We start from the raw sequence: 12572 nt of genomic DNA, 5'->3' as shown, positions 1-12572 counted from the left end.
CATGGATGCCCTGTTATGTCCGGGCAGCTGACTATATCAAATTTGAGCTGGAACAAGCCCACCAAGGTGCTCGGGTTGCAGGATTCTCCACCATCACTGGGATGCCCCAGGTCCAGGGGGGTAATTGATGGCATGCTTTGCGCGCACTGGGGCATTAGAGATCGCCCTTCATTAACAACAAGGGCTTCAACTCCCTGAATGTTCAACTCACATGCGACCACCACCTCAGGATCATGCATGTGTGTGCAAGCTTCCTAGGGACACCCAGGGACATTCGGAGATCCCTGCCGTCTTCAAGGACTAACCCAGGATGACAGTTGGCTCTTGGAGGCTGCGGTCCTGGCTTATGACACCAGTGCAGTGTCCGGACACCGAGGTGGCGACCTGATATAACGAGGCCCATGTTGTCACCCATGCTGTCATTGAACGGTGCAAAGGACTGCTCAAAATATGATTTTGATGCCGGGTCTGTCACTTTATGGTGGTCTGCTGTGCCCTCCACAACCTGGCACAGCATCAGGCCGACATGCTGGATGAGGAGAGACATGCGGCCTCATCTGAGGAGGAGTAGCCGGACCAGGGAGGAGTCATAGGAGGAGTCGGAGAGCGGAGGATAGGCAGTGGCAAGGGTCTGGCTTGCTTGGAGGACCAGGGAGGCCCTCGTTCATGCCCGCTTCTCAAAGGAAGAGGCTTTGTCCATCAGCTCACCCTCTAACCTCCATTTCCTTCATCACCCCCTCTTTCCCCTCTTCCTCCCCATTCCCCTCCTTCCCTCCCCAGTTCTCCTCCTTCCACCAGTCCCCTCCTCCTCTCCCATATTCCCCTCCTTCCCCCATTCTCTGACCCTACCATTCCCTACCCCCTTCTCCTGACTATCCTGTTTCACCCTCCCAAGTGGAGGGCAACAGGGGGGTGCAGGCAGGTCCGCTGTGAAAATTAACCAGACAGGAGCTTCACATGTATCAGGTGTAATGTGTTTTAATGGTGAACATTGGACATTTCCATTCCACCTAGCAACAGATTGTGAACCCTCCCTGATGGCCCACTCAGTGATCCTCAATCTTTTTGATCTTACGTGGTCTATTGCTTTGTCTGGGTGTGTTCCCAGGATGCACATCAGAGGTGGAGGCAGCCTGCTGCTTTCCACACCCTGTGGCCTTTGATGCCCATGGCGGATGTTCTCTGGAGGGCCTGGAGCCTGAGGACACCAACCGATTTGCCAGTGTCACTGGCATTGCCGTGACACCCTGTTCTGCCCACTGTCCTTGAGATGCGCTGCTGTCAGGAAGGGGGGATTCGGTAAAACTGGAGACCACCGTCTTCTCCTTGGTGGCAGGCCCTGGGTTGGCATCCACGACTTTCTCCTCCTTGATGGGGCCTTGAACCCTAGGCATCTTCCTGGGATGGAGGGGCAACTGGAATGGGTTCCAGAGACCTCTGCATCATCTGGCTCTACCAGTCCTGGCGCCTCCCCGTTGTCTGCACCATAGTGTTGATACCCTCGACAATGCTCCTCAGTGACTGGGCCACACTCTACAGTGCCTCAGTACTGTCCACCTGCGTATGGAAAATGTCCCTCATGTACTGGGACATGATGTTGAGGCCCTCTGCCACGGTCGTCACAGACTGAGCCATGCCTTGGACACCACCACTCAAGATGCTGACTTAATGCTACAGGCTTTCCACTGCAGTTGTCACCCTAGCCGTGTTGACCTCGCTGCTATACATTGTCAGCATCATCTCTTGCGCCCGTAGCCTTTGGGACTCCTCCAATCGTCTATGCACTCGCTGGAATGTCGCTGAACCTCATGGCTAAGTCCTAGCATCTGCATCAGCTGCGGGATAAACTTGTCCAGTCTTCCAGCTGCTGTCTCCGTTGGATGTTCCTACCTCCATCTGATGTGCAACTGTGTGGTGCTCACCAGATTGTGCCTGTCCACTAATGTTGCCCATCGAGGTGTGTGACTCTGCACTGGTGGAAGGTAGGAGTGAAAGTGGTGATGCCTTGATGGTGGTCTCAGAGCTCTCCTGGGTAGCTAGGGGGGGGGGGGGGGGGGGGGGGGGGGTGGAGGAAACAATGTTCGGATCGTCCGGCCCCATTAGATTGAGATCCTGCGGGAGATTGAACATGTAGTCAGTGAGAGGGCTGGTGGGTGCCAGGGGGTACTGAGGAGCAAACGCGAAGATCGGATATGGGGAGGGTGCGAGGTGCCAGCTAGTGATTTGTCGGGGGTGGGGGGTGGAGTTTGGCAACTTGAGGGGTGACAGCCCAAACTGATGCCTGGAGAGATGCCTTGCAGTCAGTGGAGGTCGTTGGTCTTCTTCCTACCTTGGACCCTGGTCCTCCTGGTCATGCTGCCCTCACTGACAGCTGCTTCCACTGCCACCCAGGCAGTACTGGTGACCCTGCTGCTGGTCCTCCAACCCCCTCTGGGGAACATGATGTCCCATCTCTCATCCACAGTGTCTAGAAGCCTGGCCAGGTTGGCATTGTCAAAGCGAGGAGCTGGTCTACCCGCTGCCATGCTTGTATATTGACTGGGAATGAGTGGCGAAGGAGCGTTTAGAAACAGGTCCTTCTTAGTGGCGAGCTACCAAGGTGCGATTCTGGCAAATCAGAGGGTGAGTCAGCCAGAAAGTAGGAAGGAACTTAAACATGGAATTTGGAGGGCTAAAAGGGGCCATGAAATGTCTTTAGTAAACATGGTTAAGGTGAATCCCAAGTCTTTTTATGCATATATTAGGAGCAAGAGGATAGCAAGAGAAAGATTAGGTCCACTCAAGGACAATGCAGGGAAATTATGTGTGGAACCACAGGAAGTGGGTGAAATCCTTAATGAATACTTTGTATCAGCATTCACCAGGGAGAAGGGCATGATGGATGTTGAGGTCAGGGATAGGTGTGTGAACGCTCTTGAGAACTTCAACATGTCAAAGGAGGAAGTGTTGCATTAACATGGACAAGTCCCTGGGGCCGAATGGGATCTATCCCAGGTTACTGCGGGACACAAGGGGAGAAATAGCTGGGGCGTTAACAGATATCTTCACATCCTCTTTGACCACTGATGAGGTTCCAGAGGACTGGAGAATAGCCAATGTTTAAGAAAGGAAGCAGGGATAATCCAGCAAATTATAGGCGGTGAGCCTGACATCAGTGGTGGGGAAGCTTTTGGAAATGATACTGAGGGACAGGATATATGCACATTTGGAGGAAAATGGTCTAGTTAGTGACAGGCAGCATGGTTTTGTATGAGGAATGTCATGGCTCAGCAATGTGATTTGAGTTTTTCGAAGAGGTGACAAAGAAAATTGATGAGGGAAGGGCTATGGATGTAGTTTATATAGACTAGTAAAGTGTTTGACGAGATCTCACATGACAGACTGGTACAAAAACTAAAATCAGATGAGATTCGGGATGAGCTGGCTAGATGGATACAGAACTGGCTTGGCTATAGAGGATCGAGAGTAGTGGTGGAGGGTGGTTTTCAGAATGGAGATCTGTAGCTAGTGGTGTTCCGCAGGGATCAGTGCTGAGACCTCTGTTGTTTGTAGTATATATAAATGATCTCGAGGAAAATGTGGGTGGTCTGATTAGTAAGTTTGCGGATGACACAAAGATTGGCGGAGTTGCTGATAGTGCCGAGGGTTGTCAGAGGATACAAGAGGATATAGATAGATTGGAAACTTGGGCACAGAAATGGCAGACAGAATTTAATCCGGACAAATGCAAGGTGATGCATTTTGAAGGATCAAATGTAGGTATGACTTATACTGTAAATGGCAGAATCCTTAGGAACATTAAAGTACAGAGGGATCTGGATGTGAAGGTCCACAGTTCCCTAAATGTGGCAAAACAGGTGACCAAGAACACATAAGCATGCTTGCCTTCATCAGCCTGGGCATTGAATACAGGAGTTGGGAAATCAAAATCTTGGTTAGACGTATTGTGGAGTATCTCGGAGTATTGTGTGCAGTTCTGGTCACCACATTACCAGAAGGATATGGAAGCTTTGGAGAGAGTGAAAAGAAGGTTCACCAGGATGTTTCCCGGTCTCGCGGGTGTTGGCTATGAGGAGAGGTTGACTAAACTAGGATTGTTTTTCCTGGAAAGACAGAGGCTGAGGGGAGACCTGATGGAGGTCTACAAAATCATGAGAGGCATAGACAGGGTGGATAGTCAGAGGCTATTTCTGGGTGAAAGTGTCAATTACAAGGGGGAACAGGTTCAAGGTGGAGGGGGAAAGTTTAAGGGAGATGTGAGGGGGTACGTTTTTCATGCAGAGAGTGGTGGGTACCTGGATCACGCTGCCAGGGGATGTGGTGGAAGCAGGCACATTAACAACATTTAAGGGGCATCTGGATGGGTACATGAGTAGGCAGGAAATAGAGGGATACGGACCGAGTAAGGGCAGAAGGTTTTATTTTAGTTGGAGCATCATGATCAGCACAGGCTTGGAGGGCCGAAGGGCCTGTGCCTGTGCTGTACTTTCCTTTGTTCTTTGTATTGGCGAAAAGCAGGTGGGGGCTCATTTCCGGCACTAACAATACGGGACGCGATCTTGCCAAACTGGCTGTTGAGAAACCAATTGCACCCAAAATGATACTTAGAAATATTTCTGTTAAATTGCGCCCCATGTTTGAGTCGGTGGTCAGTTCGTGAGAGGGGATCATATGATGAGTCACTAAGTCCCTTTTTTTGTTTTAAGAAACTGCTTTTCTCCAGGCCACAGAGCATAAGACGACGACATGGAGATAGGAAGGTCTCGCTCTCTTTTATCTCTTTTGCTCGCTCCCTTAATCCATTCTGTAAGTTTGAGCCCTGCCTGTTTGACCATCCCCATGCTGCAAGCAGTGTATAAAATCACCCAGCAGCTGCTGTCTCCATCAGAAAACAAAAATCTTCGATCAACATCCTAAATCATCTTGATGCATAATCTAGAAAGGTGATCAAACTTAAGCACAGACTTGAAACCGTTTATGAGACCTATAGGTCACTGATTTCTATTGGACTTTTAAGCTACTTACACGTATGTTATAGATGGGTAACAGGATCTTGTACGAACACTTAAATGGGTGGCTGTGTGTGAGAGACACTCGGAGCACTTTTTATTTCCACAGGATGTAAACAATAAGTACTATTCTCTGTTTTAAAACCTTACAAGGAAACCCGTCAATGGGCAGAAATTTCGTGAAAAATTGCAAAGTTTAGGTAATAACTGAAAACTGACGTGTTTCTCCCCAGAAACTCAGCCAGATTTTCTCTTCTGACACTTTGTCAAAAAAGAGCAGGAGGTTGTGTTTTCGCCATCACTCTGGCAGGGCACGGCCTGATAGAGCCGGTAAACCTGGACCCACAGAGATCGGGGCACTGTTTCAAAATCAAAGTAAAGATGGCCCACCCCCATGGACATTGGGACCCCGGCAGACAAGGGGAACACCCCCAATCCTTGAAGACAGAGGAGCAACTTCCTTCCCACCACTCTGTTTGGATCATCTCTCCCACACCATGCAGACATAAGAGTGTCACGTCCCCTGCAAATGCACCCCCCCCCCCCCCCCCCCCCCCCATCATCGTCAGCATCGGGAGATCATTCCCCCACTCCTTCCCCATCATCACGGGCATCGACACATCATCCCCACCCCTCCTCCCCCATTATCACCAGCATCGGGACATCACCCCCCCCCCCCAATCATCGGCAGCATCGGGAGATCATTCCCCCCCACCTCAACTCTATCATCGCTGGCATATCGGGGCACCATTTCTCTCCTCTGCCCCCCCCCCCCCCTTAATCATCGCCGTCATTGGGGCACAGTTCCCAACTCACCACCCACCCCACACATCCCCTCCCCCAATCATCGCCAACCCAAACAAAATGAGAACTCTTAATGGGGTTCCCTGAGGCCCCACCCCTGGCTCCACTCCTGTCTGCATTTGACACTGGCAGCATGGCACTTCCAGGGTGTCCTCGCTGGATGTGAACCTGATTATGCTGCCACCGGGGGGCATGGACAATCTCAAACTGAGATCTTACTGCTGCAAATCCCATTATCGCCCTCTCGTGAAAGCTAGCAGCCATAATGAGATTTGCGCCTGTGGTGAACGAGCCCACAAAATGGTAAAACACACACCTGTATTACACCTTGCCTTTCCAATATATCATTCAATACACACACGCACACACGTTTTGAATCCATTCTACTTAATAGATTAAAATATTTTGAACATATTTCATGCTGGTCTCTTCTGACTCAAACTCAGGAATTTAGAAGTTAATTTGCACACATTCCTCACCATTAACCTTAGGAAGGTGCTACTTACGGCAACTGGACTCTGTGGCTTGAAGTGACAGGCCATCTTCAACATGGGCAGCACGGTAGCACAAGTGGATAGCACTGTGGCTTCACAGCGCCAGGGTCCCAGGTTCGATTCCCCGCTGGGTCACTGTCTGTGCGGAGTCTGCACGTTCTCCCCATGTCTGCATGGGTTTCCTCCCACAGTCCAAAGATGTGCAGGTTAGGTGGATTGGCCATGCTAAATTGCTCTTAGTGTCCAAAAAGGTTAGGAGGGGTTATTGGGTTATGGGGATAGGGTGAATGTGAGGGCTAAATGTGGATCGGTGCAGACTCGATGGGCCGAATGGCCTCCTTCTGCACTGTGTGTTCTATGTTGTTGATGTACATTAACAGCTAATTAACACATTTACAATTACATAGAACAATGATCTTGTTGCTATGAAATTATGCATCATCCGACTTACTATGCATTATGCTGCTGATAAATCATTAAAAATGGAAACACAATTATGGATTGAAACATTATACAGGGACTTTTTCCATTTATATAACGTAAACATCTAGGGCGCGATCAAATGACCTCATCGCGCCCAACTCAGTGACATGTGAAGCCCGTTTAATCTCATGAGAGCGGCACTCGGACCACCTTGCAAGATCTCATTATACCTCGCAAAAGATCGAGATTTGAAACTCGCCTTTGGTTCATTTAAACATGTCTGCGCCAGATTTTCACGAGACCTGGATACTAGCGCCGACGCCTGGGAACGTCGCCATGGCGCCACTTAGCATTGGTCTATGCAAACGTGGGCCAGGCTTTATGGCAATTAAAGAGGGGGTTCTCCCAGGCCATCGAAGGCCCCTGAGAGGCCCACTGATAGGGTGCCAGGCTGGCAGTGCCAAGGTGTCTGGGTGCCAGGCTGACCATTCCAGGGTTCCTTTGCACACATACATGAGAGAATTATCATTAATGTCTTAAGTACTATTTTTATATTCCTTTCTGCTTTTTCCATATTTTTCCATTACACTCTTGCTTCTTGAACTCAGCTCTTTGTTTATTCTAGCTGCTCTGCAAAGGGGTTCAAATAATAGCTTGTTATTTCCACTGAATTAATTTGAGCATTTGCTTTGAGTTCTGTGCCCATCTCCTAAGCAGTACAAATGGTGAATCTCTGCCCAGACTTATAGCAATGGACAATGATATGCTTTTGTTGAGAATTTTCTTTTGCCAGCATTAGTCATAGCTGTTCCAAGGTGTATTTCACAATATTTACTGAGGAACTTTCCTGACTTTTGTATTTCATTGTTCAAAACTGACTGTATTCATTTGAGAACCATGCACATTTAAAACTTATTTGTGATTTTGAGTGGAGTGCGCCTCTCATACCTCTCATCAATATCTATGGTGTGTTGTCTTTTGCAGAGCTGTTCAGCAAGTCCCTTGTCCTCCCAGGATGCATCAGTACAAATTCTTAAAGCACTATGGGAGAAGATGCAGCTGAAGGGAACACACAACTTTGAAACAGCAATGATCCAGACAATTCATTACAAGAAGGTGAACATAAATATTTTACAATACGCGACAATTTAAAATAATAGGTAACAATGGTTACGTGTTTTTAAAATGTGATTATATAGTGTGAAATTTGGTTATATCAGCATGCTTTCTGATAAATTATTCAGCAGCTCTAATGTTAAAAGGCTGGACTCTCAGTCAAAGACACTCGACCATCCTCTCTATCGTCAGCTTGCAAATTCCTACTTTAGTGGGTTAATTACATGATTGAAAATTTATAACCCAGGAATTCCATTGAAGGTTCTACCAATTGGCTGCCATAGCTTTTATAGGATTTCATGCCAATATTCCACCAATCATACAGGCTGATTGGAAGGCCCCATTAGGAAACTTCCAGCAATAACCTTTAAGAATTATACATTTCCATAAAGAAAATTCCCTCATAAAACATTCAGGCTTTCCTCGATTACCCAGTGTCTGAGTTACGATACAAAAGGTTACCTCAAATCCCAGAAATGATTCATTTTTATTCTCTGAAGAGAAATGGTTTTGAATTGAATTTAACAGCAGAGTGAGCTTGTCAGGATTGACATGGACAAAGGTCGGTCAGGACAAAACACAATTTATATTGTCCTTCCAGCTTCGTTTAAATAACTTGGAAAAATAAACCAAAATTCTCAAATCAGTCACAGACCGTGTATAATAAAGGCTAAATTGAGTTGTTTCTACTATACAAGGCATAGCTGCCAAATGTAACAGTCTGGCTGAAATAAAATTTAGTGAAATAATCTGTTAACAATTCAATTTCCAGTTTGTTTTGAAATCTTTAGCAGTAAGCAACACTACGGCAATACTCACAAGAAATTCTTTTGAAGGTACAAATTGATATACATTTTGCCAGTTACTTGAGGAGTAAAATGAGTGCAACATATGCCATTTGGTGGACGCGGGACGATGTAATTGATATCCACCAGCAGCACAGCCATTGTTATATTGACCCCTGACTGCTGCTTAAAAGCAGCACTGGCCCAATGCAATGAAGGGGCCTCTGGATGTAGTAGAACCAACCTACCAAACTGAGCACAAATCCACCTGTTCTTGAACTAAGGGTACTCCAACAAGTCTACAGCAGTCTAAGGCAGGGGCTTTCAAACTCGTGGTCGCGCCCCGCAGGTGGGTTGCGGGCAGGTTCCGTGAGGGTCGCGGCATTCTCGAACACTGGAGGGATGCCCAATGGCCGCGGCCGGCTTTTAAAATGCTGGTGCAACGGACTTTTGAGATTGCCGGCCATCCCGCACATCGATGCCGAATCAAGCAGTGCGCAGGCCCAGAGCCCAGCGAGGTGGACGACCACCTCCTGACGTCAGCACGCTGACGTCAGCACGCTGACCAGGGCCAGTTTTTTTCAGAAGTCCTGCCACTGGACGTTGTGGCATAGAGCAGGTCACGGTCCCTATACGCTGATGTCACGTGCTCTGAGCGCAAGAGAGACTACTCCATTTTGTGGCTGCCAGCGGTGCTGGTGTGAACTCCAGGGCCTCTCGTGAACAACCCATGAAGAAGAAGCTGGAAACAGGAACAAAGCATAAAGATGATTTCTTGAGGTATGGGTTATTAATTGTGCCACTGCAAATCAGGATTCAGAGTTTATCTGTGTTATATGAAGGAAAGCAATGGCAAATGAAAGTTTAAACCCTCAAAACGTCAAAGACATTTGAAGACTAAACATGGTGGGTTCGAGGACAAACCTTTTTTTTCAATGAGTGCAGTGAGATCTTAAATCATCAGCGGAAGTCATTATCAGAAATGTTGCATTGAATAACAAAGCAAGTGAGAGCATGAGGACCAAGCAAGCTCACCTGTCACATTAAAGGTAAGTGAAAATGGTGTGTGGTGAAGGTCAGCTGGCATGGGTTGCAAAGGATGGCTGGATGGTAAAATTGGGTCCCGGGCAAAAAAGTTTGAAAAACACTGATCTATGGGACCACTGGAGGAAGTGGAAGAAACACAAAGTTAAGGCTTAAAAACCTACCAAATGTGGAGCCTGGAGGAGAAGAAATTGTTTCGCTGACGACACCTCAAAGCTGGGGCATGGTCATCAATATACCAATTATCCCAATGCCCTGGATTTCCCTGGAACAACGGCTAAAAATAATTGAAAATGTAATTGAAAACTTATATAAAAGATATATACTATATATTTCAGTCATATTCCTTAGCGCAGCTTGTGAACAAAAGTAGAGAGTTTTATAACTCCCCCCCCCCCCCCAAAAGAGACCCCCCCCCCCCCCTCGGGTTGCTGCTGACCTCCTCCTAACGCTCCATGAGATAGTCTAGGAACGGTTGTCACCGCCTGAAGAACCCCTGCACAGACCCTCGTAAGGCAAACTTTATCCTCTCCAGCTTAATGAACCTTGCCATGTCATTTATCCAGGCTTCCAGACTGGGGGGGGGGGGCTTCACGTCCCTCCATAATAGCAAGATCCTCCGCCGGGCTACCAGGGACGCAAAGGCCAGGATACCGGCCTCTTTCGCCTCCTGCACTCCCGGCTCGTCCGTTACCCCAAATAGTGCCAACCCCCAACTCGGCTTGACCTGGACTTTCACCACCTTGGACATAGTCCTCGCGAAACCCCTCCAAAACCCATCCAGTGCCGGGCACAACCAGAACATGTGGATGTGATTCGCCGGGCTTCCCGAGCACCTCCCACATCTGTCCTCCACCCCAAAGACCCTACTCAACCTCGCCCCCTGTCATATGCGCTCTGTGAGTAACCTTGAATTGTATTAGGCTGAGCCTGGCCCACGAGGAGGAAGAATTAACCCTACTCAGGGCATCAGCCCACAGACCCTCATCTATCTCCTCCCCAAGCTCCTCCTCCCACTTGCCCTTTAACCCCTCTACCGAGGCCTCCTCCTCTTCTTTCAGCTCCTGGTAGATCGCCGAGACCTTGCCTTCCCCAACCCATACACCCAAAATCACTCTGTCCTGAATCCTCTGTGCCGGGAGCAGCGGGAATTCCCTCACTGTCCGCCTCATAAACGCCCTCACTTGCATATACCTGAAAGCATCTCCCGGGGGTAACCCAAACTTCTCCTCCAGCGCCCCTAGGCTCTCAAACGCCCATCTATAAACAGGTTCCCCATTCTTCTAATCCCTGCCCGATGCCAGCTCCGAAACCCCCCATCCTTCCTTCCCGGGACGAACCGATGGTTCTCCCGAATCGGGGACCAAACCGAGGCTCCCACCTCGCCCCTGTGTCGTCTCCACTGACCCCAGATCTTCAACGTCGCCACCACCACCGGACTCGTGGTGTACCTTGTTGTCGAGAGCGGCAGTGGTGCCGTCGCCAGCGCCCTCAGGCACGTGCCCACACAGGACGCCATCTCTAACCTCTTCCACGCCGCCTCCTCTCCCTCCATTACCCACTTACGGATCATAGCCATGTTGGCAGCCCAATAATAGCCGCACAAATTCGGCAGCGCCAGCCCTCCCCTGTCCCTACTACGCTCCAGAAACACCCTCTTTACCCTCGGGGTCTTATTTGCCCACACGAAACCCATATGCTCCTACCTACCCGTTTGAAAAAGGCCTTGGGAATCACAATGGAAAGGCACTGGAACACAAAGAGAAACCTCGGGAGGACCATCATTTTAACCGACTGCACCCTGCCCGCTAGCGAGAGTGGCAGCACATCCCATCTTTTGAAATCCTCCTCCATCTGCTCCACCAACCGCGTCAAATTGAGCTTGTGCAGGGCCCCCCAACTCCCCGCCACTTGGGTCCCTAAGTACCGAAAGCTCCTTTCCGCCCTCTTCAACGGTAGGTCGTCTATCCCCTTTCCCTGGTACCCTGGATGTACCACAAAGAGCTCACTTTTCCCTACATTGAGCTTGTACCCCGAGAAGTCCCCAAGCTCCCTTAGGATCCGCATGACCTCCACCACCCCCTCCACTGGATCTGCCACATACAGCAACAGGTCGTCCGCATACAGCGACACCTGATGTTCCTCTCCCCCTCGGACCAGTCCCCTCCATTTCCTGGACTCCCTTAGTGCCATGGCCAGAGGCTCAATTGCCAATGCAAACAACAAGGGGGACAGGGGGCACCCCTGCCTCGTTCCTCGGTACAGCTGAAAGTACTCCGACCTCCGCCGATTCGTAGCCACACTCGCCACCGGGGCTCTATATAGCAACCTGACCCAGCTGATGAACCCCTCTCCGAACCCAAACCTCCGCAGCACTTCCCAAAGATACTCCCACTCCACCCGGTCGAAGGCCTTCTCCGTGTCCATAGCTGCCACTACCTGCGCTTCTCCCTCCACCGAGGGCATCATAATCACATTGAGGAGCCTCCGCACATTAGTGTTTAGCTGCCTGCCCTTTACAAATCCCGTCTGGTCCTCATGCATCACCCCCGGGACACAGTCCTCCATTCTCGTACAGCACTTTTGCCAGCAACTTAGCGTCAACATTGAGGAGCGAGATCGGTCGATACGACCCACATTGCAGCGGGTCCTTGTCCCGCTTCAGGATCAGAGAGATCAGCGCCCCTGACATTGTCGGGGGCACGGTCCCCCCCTCCCTTGCCTTATTGAAAGTCCTCACTAGCCCCCACCCGCACACCTCCTCATCCGCCAATAATCCCACATCAAGACGCCACAGCGGGCGCTGATCCCTCTTCTCTCCTAACTCCAGCTCCACCCAGTGCGGGGCGTGGTCTGAGATGGCTATGGCCGAGTACTCTGTTCCCTCCACTTTCGGG

The 12572-nt window shown here is 49.6% G+C and overlaps 1 protein-coding gene across 6 annotated transcripts in view; it reads left to right on the top strand.

Annotated features, from left to right (window-relative positions):
* Positions 1–12572, top strand: part of veph1 (ventricular zone expressed PH domain-containing 1) — a 403802-nt gene that overhangs the window by 303098 nt on the left and 88132 nt on the right. For all 6 annotated transcript variants that reach the window (XM_072474424.1, XM_072474420.1, XM_072474419.1 and 3 more), the window contains one exon: positions 7715–7846. In XM_072474424.1, coding sequence (XP_072330525.1) covers positions 7715–7846 — 132 coding nt within the window. The remainder of the gene's footprint in view (positions 1–7714; positions 7847–12572) is intronic.

The sequence above is a fragment of the Scyliorhinus torazame genome, chromosome 14 (assembly GCF_047496885.1).
Source record: "Scyliorhinus torazame isolate Kashiwa2021f chromosome 14, sScyTor2.1, whole genome shotgun sequence".
NCBI lineage: Eukaryota > Metazoa > Chordata > Chondrichthyes > Carcharhiniformes > Scyliorhinidae > Scyliorhinus > Scyliorhinus torazame.
Note: the sequence above shows the minus strand (reverse complement) of the source record. Positions and strands in the feature narration are given on the sequence as shown.